This window comes from Eupeodes corollae, chromosome 2 (genome assembly GCF_945859685.1).
Source record: "Eupeodes corollae chromosome 2, idEupCoro1.1, whole genome shotgun sequence".
Lineage (NCBI taxonomy): Eukaryota > Metazoa > Arthropoda > Insecta > Diptera > Syrphidae > Eupeodes > Eupeodes corollae.
In genome coordinates this window covers 101,277,527-101,289,192 of record NC_079148.1, presented here as the reverse complement: position 1 = coordinate 101,289,192, position 11,666 = coordinate 101,277,527, and the positions used below count along the sequence as shown (strand labels likewise).

General features: G+C 38.7%; 1 protein-coding gene across 1 annotated transcript; it reads left to right on the top strand.

Annotated features, from left to right (window-relative positions):
* Positions 1-5,276: 5,276 nt before the first annotated feature.
* Positions 5,277-7,228, top strand: LOC129948418 (cytosol aminopeptidase-like). The gene is made up of 2 exons (XM_056059422.1): positions 5,277-6,928; positions 6,994-7,228. The coding sequence occupies exons 1-2, from the start codon at positions 5,408-5,410 to the stop codon at positions 7,141-7,143; spliced, it is 1,671 nt and encodes a 556-aa protein (XP_055915397.1). The 5' UTR covers positions 5,277-5,407; the 3' UTR covers positions 7,144-7,228.
* Positions 7,229-11,666: the final 4,438 nt, after the last annotated feature.

Here is an 11,666-nt window from a genome sequence, read left to right as displayed (position 1 = left end):
GGTGTTGTCGTCTTTCTCTTCTGTGGGGGCGAGCGCGCATATCAGGCTAATGTTGCCGAATTTAGCCTTGATGGGTATGGTCATGAGGCGCTCATTGATGCACCTATAGCTCAAGACTTCTTGCTTAAGTCTGGCTCCAATGACGAATCCGCATCCAAATAAGCGCTGTTGGTTTTCGTGGTAGCAGTCACCATAGTAAATATCGCAGTTTTTCATCCTCTTTTTGCCCGGCCCATCCCATCGTATTTCCTGGATGGCGGTGATATATGCTTTATATCGTTCTAGGGCCTCCCCTAATTCTTCGGCCGCACGTGGTCTGTTAAGGGACCTAACATTCCACGTGCATATCCGAAGTTCGTTGTCCTTTATTCGTTTGCGTTGGTTGTCAACAGTAAATCCGTCCGTATCCGAGGCTTGTTGGTGCTTCGCAAATTTGAAAGCTTTTACGTGGCCAGGAAGTCACCCCGACGCACAACCTCCAACCTGGAGGGCCAGATCCTAAGTATAACTCCAAGGATGGGGAGCCGGATAAAACTGCTCCTTACAGGCCTGGGCTCCGAATAAGTCGAAGAAGCCCTATAAGGTGTTCACTAAGTAGTTCAACCTTACTGGAACTGTAGACGCCACCGTTGATTCCATCTCGGGAATTCCTCCGCTGCCGTCTGGATAAGGAGAAGTGCCTTAGTGGAAACACCTCTCCCCACCTCTCTCGTTTGCTGCCCCCAACAACTTTCCACTGGGGTTGGAACCCAATCTCCAGTTGAGGTACTAGGCACCCGATGTTCACCACGTGGAGGTGAGAGTAGGAGTTGATAGACAGAGGTTGGTTTTAAGAAAAAACCTATGGACGCTTGTGTCCTCTCGAATGCACATGTCTACCATTTGAACATCCTTCCCCTATCAAATGCTTTTGAAATATCTAGTGCAATAATCTTACTTTCTCCAAAACTATGTAAAGATTTGTTCCACTGTTCGGTGAGATGAACCATGAGATCACCAGTGGACCTATTGCTACGAAAGCCATACTGTCGGTCATTAAGAAGCTTCTGTTCTCCAAGATATTTCTTGAGCTCATAATTAATCAGCGTTTCCATGACCTTGGAAAGAAGGGACGTAAGTGCAATCGGTTGATAATAAGACGGTGAGGAAGATTCGCCTTTTTTGGAAGAGGCTGGACAAATGCGGTTTTCCATCCGCTCGGAACGAGACCTGAGGAGTAGGACAGATGAAAAAGCTTACGCAGTGGTTTTGGCAGCGATGAAGAACACCTCTTCAGAAAAATAGCGGGGATACCATCCATACCAGCAGATTTATGTATGTTAAGATCTTTTAGGACTCTCGCCTAGCAAATAGATTTGCTTTCTCTAAAGAGCTAACAAATGGGGTGTCATTCACAACGAGCGTAGGAACCGAGGAAGAGGAAGAATTCCTCATATTTTTTAGAAATGACCAAAAATTTGTACTGCCTTTGGGACATTGCAGTATTTTTTGCCGTAATTTTGGTCCTTTAAAAATTTGGTATGTCGAATATGGGCGTTGCAGGCCTTCCTGGCTTGCTTGAACTTATTCCGGTTTTCCTCAGATGGATTGGCTTTAAAACAACGGAAACTTACCTTCTTAACCCTAATGACCTCTTTACAGCTCGCATCGAACCATGCGTTTTCCTTAGGTCTGATGCTTTTAACCCTATTCGGGATTAAATTTCTCATTCCTTGGAGAATCAAACTTGAGATCATATCAGCGCTGGCGTCAACGTCACTATCGAAGAAGCATAGTGACCAGTTAAAGATCTTGAAGTAATTGTTGAGACCGTCCCAGTTGGCTTTCTCGTATTGCCAAACGGTTCTCATAGGAGTCTTTCTTTAACTGGAGAGTTTTTACACGAGAAATTTGCTGATTTGACACAATAGTCAGATGTGCCTAGAGGAGATAGAACACTAATAGTGTACTTACCAGGGTCAGAGGTAAGAAACAAGTCAAGAGTGTTTTCTGCTCGACCTACCACGTCCGATATTCGAGTGGGCTCGTTGACCAGCTGAGTTAGGTGGTTTAACTCAGCGAAGATCTCAGCACACTCTCCTTCTGGTGTTGACTGGCCCGAATGTTGAAGCCATGAAGAATTGTGTACACCCGTAACAAGGACGAAACAATTCTTTGGATGGAATCAGACAAAGCATCAAATTCACGAGAAGTTGTTACTCTGCCCGTAACAACGGTTTCAGTGCTAGGATAGGACGAAACAATTCTTTGGATGGAATCAGACAAAGCATCAAATTCACGAGAAGTTGTTACTCTGCCCGTAACAACGGTTTCAGTGCTAGGATAGGACGAAACAATTCTTTGGATGGAATCAGACAAAGCATCAAATTCACGAGAAGTTGTTACTCTGCCCGTAACAACGGTTTCAGTGCTAGGATAGGACGAAACAATTCTTTGGATGGAATCAGACAAAGCATCATATTCACGAGAAGTTGTTACTCTGCCCGTAACAACGGTTTCAGTGCTAGGATAGGACGAAGCAATTCTTTGGATGGAATCAGACAAAGCATCAAATTCACGAGAAGTTGATATTCTGTCTAGATTGGGCTTCGATAAAGGTAGCAATAGTGAATGATTTGCTTGTTCACGGAAAATTTAAACCACATAAAATTGAAAAAAGAATTGATGCAGAGTCCATATTGTGGCAAAAACTGAAAAGCAACATCATTCCTAATGTATATGGCGAGACCATGGTGAGAAAAGTATAATGGTACCAAGTTATACCCTTGAATAAAGAATTCAGTGGGATCGGAATCCTCACCCACTTGGGTTTCACTTAGTGCCAAAACAGCTGGCCTGTTTAAAGCAGTATGGGAGTACACAGAAAGAAAATTCGCTCTAAGCCCACGAATATTACAATAATCTACCCTGAAATTTCCAGCCATTGCATATAAAACAATAACAAAAACCAAAACAGACGAAGACTATAAGAAAAATATTACTGCATTGAACTACAGAATGCTATTCGGTACACGCCACTACTAGTGTTATGCCTTAGTAGTGACAAGAATCGAATCCGGCCCTGTTAATGCAAAACAGTAACAACAATCTGCTATCAACGATGACGTAGTCTGTGTATCAACTGCATTGATTATTTGTTTTATTTAATTTTTGTATGTTAACATTTAAGATTTAGGGGAAACAATTAGACAAATATCACGATTAGGCACAAGACTCGAGCAAGACGCGCATGCGCAACGGACGCACAACACAGGGGGACCTTCCCCAACGAAAGTTCACTGACAACTGAATGCCTGGTGGTAGCATCTGACAAGCCTCTTTATATAAAATGTAAGGAAATCGTTGCCGCATCTTCATCTGAGTCCCGTATATCAAAATGCGTAGTCAGGTTGGGTGGATTTCATCTGTTAATTTCCTATATTGGTTCAATAGGTTTTCTGATGAGTGGAAGTAGCTTGCAAGAGTTAATAAGTATACTATATACACCTTGGTTTCTGTTGAAAAGATGCTGTAAGGAAAAGCTTTCGCTAGAGCAGTTCGTGCTTCAATACTAATACAGGCATCTTTAGCTAATGTAATAATGGAACAAGTCGACATAAGCCAACATGAACTAGAGGAAATCCAAAATTTCATGAAAATTTTCTTGATGAGTCTCCTTCGTTATGTGAACTTAAACAACCTTCATTTGATCCAATAGTGAGAAATTACAAACAAATCTTAACAAACTCAAATCTTATGGACCAACAGCAGCCTAATGGACTCAGCTGTTTAATAAGATTACATTGCTTAAAGATTTTATTCACGCTGAGCGGTCGGGCAATTGGAGGCACGTAAAATGAGAGATAGTCCAGATATTGCAAAGCTATTAAATTGGTTCCAAAGTCATCCTCCATTTCCAGTTGTAAATGAAAATATGTCAATAGCGAGTGACATCGTAAGAGATGATAAATTAACTTGCTACAATGCTTATTTTCTAGGCATGCAGGCAATGAGCCATGTAGTGGGCAAACGAGTTTTAGAAATAAGAAGGGGCATACAAATTGAATACTAAAGTTTTTTTTGTGGACAATTACCCACAGGAAAAATTACATACCATATATTATTAGGAAATTTAATAAGCTTTCTTTTAGTGTGAAAAAACACATGTTTTCCTTAAATGTTGAAAGAGTTATTTTACAAACTAAAACTAAAAGGAAATTTTATAAGCTTTAATTTTGTAGAGGAATATTTTCGATACGACAAATAGTTTTCAAGATAAACCCGAAAAACCGAAAAAAGCTTATGTTTCTCTTCACTTCCGCTAGAGTTATTTTATAAACTACTAGAGATACGACAAAATTCATAAAACTTTTTTTATAAAATTAATTCAGCTTTAATTTTGTGAAACAAAATTTTTTGATACGACAAATAGTTTTCGAGATAAACATGAAAAACTGAAACAAACTCTATGTTTCTCTTAACTGCCGCTAGACACGTTGAATTCTTGGGGACTTTTTTTGGGTCATCACCAGACATTCCTAAGTAAGTGTGCCTAGGGATGTTCCAGAATCGTTTCCATCGAACCAAAAAAGGCAATTAAAGAGATATTTTGAAAAGAATCGAGGAGCTGGAGAGCAAATTGAAACAGACGAAGAAATAAATTTCAAGAGAAACACCTTTTACGTCATAGTTGATTCAATGATATCTCGAATTTTTATGCAATATTTTCATTTTTATGCCAGTTTTCAACGATGGACAAAATTGAGATTCAAAACTCAACTACAATGTTCATCCCAAAAGTATGTCTCGCAGAACTTGGAGACAATTTTCCCCAACACTTATGTTGCTCTTAGTGTGTTTTAAACCATACCTGTAACCGTAGGTGTCGAACGTTCATTACAAGATCGTGTTTCAGGACTTGCTGCTCTATGCATCAAGGCACCTTTGGCAAGTTTGTAAAAAAATGGTAAATATGGGGGGCCCCAGATTTGTCCATCCCGGGCCCGGAATTCCTGTCAACGGCAATGCACAGTTCACAAACAACTTAAAAGTTATTTGAGAGCTATCATGCATCAGCATTTAATGCCCTTTCTGCTCGTACTTATTTCTAGGACTTCAAGTACGACAAGGCTAAGAACATACCAATTTTATATATTTGTTGTGAAACTTTGTTTTTTAGGAAACCATTACGTAGAGTGCGAAACTGGCTAATAACTTGATCCTTTTTAACTCAGCTCTATTTTCAGCTTCATAATTCTATTCGTCTAAGGAAACTTTTTTTTTTCGAACAAGTAATCATAATTAATTTTAATCATTTGTAAAATTTATTTGTCGCTAGCTCAAAGACTTTCTGGTGTGTGATAAATAATTTATTAACTGAAAAAATCAAAAATCTTTTGTAAGGATATTTTTCAACAAATTACTAAATATGTATGCCGTTGCTGCTCTAAAAAATACAATCCGGTTGGGCTTCCCGAAAAAGTTGCTCCATAACAATACGTCAAGGAAATATTCCAATCAAGCCATAAGCCATCTGTTAGCGTTGTCTGAAACCAAACTCTGTGCAGAGTCTCCTTCGAGGGGATTAGTATTAGGAGTCTATGCCGATGAGGACGATAAAACCGATGCTGGCCAATTGACTGCAGCTGCACTCCGATATAATTCTATGAGAACCGATGGGAGACTCCTTGAGGTTCTACGGATGTCGGGACCAATGCCAAAGCGTGGGGAAGCAAGGATTCTGTTTGCCGTCGAAACGGAAAAAGTGCCGTACTATTCGGCAGTGGCTGTTGTAGGACTCGGTCATGAGTGCTTGGGCTTCGATTCGTTCGAAATGATTGATGAACGGAAAGAGGCCATTCGAAGGGGCGTAGCTGCTGCATGCATGCAACTGAGTGATCTCTCTACAGATAGAATAGAAATTGAAAATTGTGGACATGCGGAATCGGCTGCCGAGGGAGCGGCTCTGGGAGTCTGGGCTTACCAGGAACTAAAGGATGCAAAAAAACGCATGGAGAAACCAAGTATCGAATTGTACACACACAAGGATGAAATTTGTGACATTGAAGGTTGGCGTATTGGTCTTCAAAAAGCAGCTGCTCAAAATTTGTGCAGAGAACTCCAAGAGACGCCATCAAATTTGCTCACTCCAACTGCATTTGCTGAAAAAGTAATTAAGGTCTTGTGCAAGACAGATGTCAATGTTGAGGTGAAGGGCGAGGGATGGGCTGAGAGCCATGAAATGAATGCCTTCTTAGCTGTGGGAAAGGCCTCTTGCGAAGCTCCGATTTTCTTGGAGTTAAGCTACTATGGTGGCCCCAGAGATGACAGGCCAATAGTCCTCATTGGACAGGGAATAACATACGACTGTGGCGGTCTGAACTTGAAAAAGAATGATGAACTGAAAATCATGCGAGGTGACATGGCAGGAGCGGCTGTTGTGGTTTCTACTTTGAAGGCCATTTCCAGTCTTCGACTGCCTATCAATATCCGTGCCCTGATTCCGTTATGTGAAAACGTCATGGGTTGCAATTCCTTTCGACCAGGGGATGTAGTCAAGTGTCGTAATGGAAAAACTATTTGCATCCAAGGAACCGATCACGAAGACGTTCTTGTCCTCGCAGACGCCCTGCACTATGCTCAGAACTTTTGCCCCAAGTGTGTTGTGGACATCGGGACGACATCTGGAGGCATGCGTCAGGCACTGGACGAGTCTGCTTGTGGTGTATTCACCAATTCGGAAATTCTATGGCAGCAAATCAAAAATGCCAGTATCCACACCGGCGATCGGGTCTGGAGATTTCCACTGTGGAATTATTACTCGAGATTGGTAACAAAATCTTCTATTGCTTCCGACGTCCAAAACTACGGTGGAGGCTCTGGGGGAAATCCATGCAAGGCGGCAGCCTTACTGCGTGAATTTGTGCCGTGTGGACAATGGATGCATATTGTAAGATGTTTACTCTTTTTGATTAACAATATTCGGTAATAACTTCTTTATTTTTCCGTTTACAGGATGCAACAAATGTAATGTATTCAAATGGAAAAAGTCTCGAATATATTCGCAAAGGAATGACCGGTCGACCAACTAGGACAATGATTGAATTCGTTGCACAAAGTATTTGCAAGGAAACAGCTCCAAAAATACCACCAGAGAAATTGTAAAATTTGAAGCTTGTAATTTTATTTTTGACTTTTTGAGATGTATTTTTATGTTTTTATAATAAATTCCAAAAACCTATAAACGCAATTTATTTTCGTACAAAAATTGGTGGGAGACTTTGTAAGACATTCGTGTGTAGATCTTTAGTTGTTCTCACGAAGAAGTCAATAGACCCTTGAAAGTAGTGCAAACTACCTTCTGGTAGCTTGAAATCGAAATATTAATATCGATATTAGAGTTTTTGAGGGACATTGACAATCAGTTGAGTTAGTTTATATGGTTCCCAATTTTTTAAGACATTAAAAATATTCCGAGTGAAGTTTATTTTTTCCACAACTCTTATAAATCATTTCGCAATTATCGAGCGTTTGAATCACAAAACAGCTCTTAATTTGTTCAAAACCATAGAGGCTTAACAAATGTTTCCTTAGCCTGAAGAAAAACCTCTTCCCTTTCACGCTATACCTACATCATTTCCGTATAAAATAAAACTGCAAAAGAATCGTCCGCATAGCATTTAAAAGTGTTGTTGGTTTATTCGTACAAGAACATCAAATGAAAATAAATCAAATTGTCAATAGAATTAACTTCTCTTTGAATCAAATCTTCAATTTCCTGATTGCATTCATTTCATGTTTTTTTTTTTATTTCTTCTTCTTGTGTTATCACAATTTTCTTTTCGATTGAAATCCTTTGAAATCTTTGAATTCAGGCCAAAAAGGAAATGCAAAATGGCTTCTCAAGAAAATTCTGCTAAAAAAAAATTAAGTTCAATTTAACTTGACACGCTATCGACCCACATATTCGTGTCCTTGTCGATGACTGATGATTGATGACTTCGTTTTATTTCACTTTAGTTTTCTTTGTTTTCCGCTTGATGATACTTTAAAATCCTTTTTCGTGGGGAAAGTAATGTTTTCAACACAAAGCTTACCTACTTTTTCGCCTACTTCTTCTGCTTCGTTTAATATGCAATCTTACTTTTATAGGACGCTTAAATATTTTTCGTCCTTTGAGATTGAGAATACAGAAATCGACATTAAATTGCTTCTTAAAACACACACACTCACAAAATAAAAGTCATAATAATAGCAGCTAGATGTAGGTTTGGGAGCAACAAGGCAACGACGATGCGGACGCGTGATGATATAAATTTAAGTTGCATTAACATTAGTTGGCAGTTCGGCAGGTCCTGCATCTTAAATGAGATAGTTTATTGAATCTTCAACATACATATAGGGTTAATTCAGCAAGAGCAATATTGCAATACACATACATATATATATATAGGTACTTGTATGTACTGACTATAAGCTTCCATTGAAATATCCTTGCAAAGTCGAAAATTGCTGTGTACGTGCGGATGTATAAAAATATCCTTTTGAATAGGATAACAGAGTTTTCAAGAAAGCCACGACACGATGACCCTCGAAAAATGAAGATGATGGGGTTCACTATGATTTTCCTCTTCCACTCTTTAGTGAGTAGGTACATGAACTATACTCAAACAGGATACAAAGTTAAGTAAACACCATCAAGTTTTTTTTTGTTGTCTTGTTTTTTGTTTTTCTCGTTGGCCCTTCTTATGGTTACGTTACATGGAAAGTGTCCTTAAGGAAAACAATAGCACATCTCGGTTCGTATAAATATCTAGAAAACAGACAAGTTAAGTTAGTCAGGATCTATATCTTTGTGTATGTCTATGGATACTGTATACCTACTCTCTGCTAATATATATTGACGTTTATAAGTTAGGCGTGTCAGAAGGTCCTAACATAAGGAAACAAATAAAGTGAAAGTGCATGATTATGAAGTGTTATGGGCGAACCCTCTTCAAATTGAGTGTGAGATGGAAAAAGGGATGAAGGTGCGATATGCTACAGGAGGAAAAGGAGGAGGCTTATTTGAATGACTCGAGTATGAGTATAGATGAAAATAAGTTTCTAGGACATTATAGACTCTCTATATTGTATCCATATCTTGATACCTTAGTTTGTATCGATAAAGATTGTTTTAAGGGTGCTACCTATATTGAATCTACTTAACTAACAACATAATTCCATCTTATACGAGTTATTCGATAGTTTTATATAGAATATCGATGTAGAGTAGTTTGAAGAGCTTAAGTGCGTCAAAGAATAGATTGGCATAGGTACCAATAACATAATAAACTTAGTAGGTATAGGTATCCTTTTAGGTCTTAATCAGATTTATGCACATAACATATATCCATCCATCTGAATGAAACAAGAAAATCATCACACTCTCTGTAGCTACATATATGTGTGCCTGATGATGTTATATTAATAAAGGGGGTTGGAAATTATGACAAGAGATGAAATTAATGATCAGCATTATTAATTTTTGAATATCTATTTATACCTACTTGAATCTTTGGTTAGTTTTGGGGTCAATTGCTAATTCATGGTGAGATCCTATCTAGTTTATAGAGGTTCTTCTTTTCATAAATTTATGTATGGCCTTATTTTTTTTTAAACATCAAAGATAATTTAGTTTCTACTTTAAAATTCAGTCATGGATATTGAGAGTTCAAAAGAAGTATTACAAATAATTACCCAATAAAAAAAATAGATGGCGTAACAGCTCGTACAGAACCTGATACTTACAAATCTTAACCATTCCTGTGTACAAATAATAATACAATTTGTATCCCAAATCTGAACGGCGAGTTTGAGAAAGAAGTTTTCATATTAAAATTACTCTTAGAAAATTTGTCAATTACTTATAACAGGCAGTACCCGTGAAAAAGACGTCGGGCCACTAACCATCAGGCCACAGATACTGCCTGTCAAAAGGTTTCATTTTAATAGCCCCACTATGAAAAATAAAAAATGTTCAAATGGTAGACATGTGCATTCAAGAGGACACAAGCGAGCAAAGGTTTTTCTCAAAACCCACCTCTGTCTATCAACTCCCACTCTCACCTCCCCGCGGTGAGAATCAGGTGCCTAGCATATCAACTGGAGATTGGGTTGCACAGTGGAAAGTTGTTGGGTGCAGCCAAAAAGAGAGGGGGGAAAGGTGTTTCCACTAAGTCACCTCTCTTTATCCAGACAGCAGCGGACGAATTCTCGAGACGGAATCAACGGTGGCGTCTACAGTTCCAGTAATGTTGAACTACTAAGTGAACACCTTATATGGCTTCTTCGACATATTGGGAGCCCAGGCCTATAAGGAGCAGTTGTAACCGGCTGCCCATCCTTGGAGTTATACTTAGGATGTGGCCATCCAGGTTGGGGGTTGTGCCGTCGGGTTGACTTCCTGGCCACGTAAACAATACCTTTATTTGCGAATCACCAACAAGCCTCGGATACGGACGGATTCACTGTTGACAACCCACGCAAATGAAATAAGGACAACGAACTTCGGATCTGTACGTGGAATGTTAGGTCCCTTAACAAACCACGTGCAGCCGAACAGTTAACAGAAGCCCTAAATTGCTGCAAGGCAGATATTACCGCCATCCAAGAACTGTGATGGGATGGACCAGGTAAACGCAAACTAAAACGGCAAAGGGCGTCTGCTATCGAAAACAAAGACAGCATCTGCTTGGGCGTCGATCTAATGTGGAACCTTAAGCGAAAATACGCCAAACTACGTAATAATGCTGGAAACGGGTGCCTTCCCTTTGTTAATACAAACATTGAAGTTGCAGGCGGACTTCTTGCTTAACGTTTTTAAAATGAATGATTTACGGATCGTGAAAAAAGTGGCCATAAAAGCCATACACGATCAAAACCGTTGGTATCGAGAGTGGCAAGATCTTGCTAAGGAATGTTAAATTAATTTTAATTTATCCATGGAGGATTTTGCAACCGCTGAAAACATCTTGTATGAAGTTATTTTAAAGGTTGATGGAAAATGTAGTGCTGAATATATTGCTGAAGCGTCTAATTCCTTGTACAGAACAACTTACAGCAGATTAAATCATAACCTTGCACAGAACAAGTATTTTATGGATTCGAATAATATCCGTGTGCTTTCTTTGATGGTCAGACTACGTAGTAAACAAATAGATTTAAATTTCATTCCATACAGACCTGATTTACCCCCAAAGTGTAATATGTGCAACCCTATCAGAAAGAGAGGACACTGTCCACTTCTTTGGAAAATGCCTCATTCTCAGAAACATCATAAGGAATGTATTCAGAAAAGACTTTTTATAAGAAAATCAAGCGATTATTTAATTGAATAAAATGAATGCTGTCAATCTTTAGAATTTTGCAAAACTGCGCTTAGATATAGAACTGCTATAACGAACGAACATTTCTGATTGTGTTTCTATTCACTATACATAGTTAAAAAAAATATTAATATCTTTTTTAATATTGAAAAGTAATTATATATTGAGGGCTTTTTACATTTCCTGTGTTTTGTTGTCAATCTGGTAGACGGCAATCGCCATGCTATAATAATTTTTTTAAACATTTTTGGTTTGTAATGTAAATTTTACTTTAATTCAAAAAAATCTGTATCTATCTATCAATAAACAATATGCGATCGG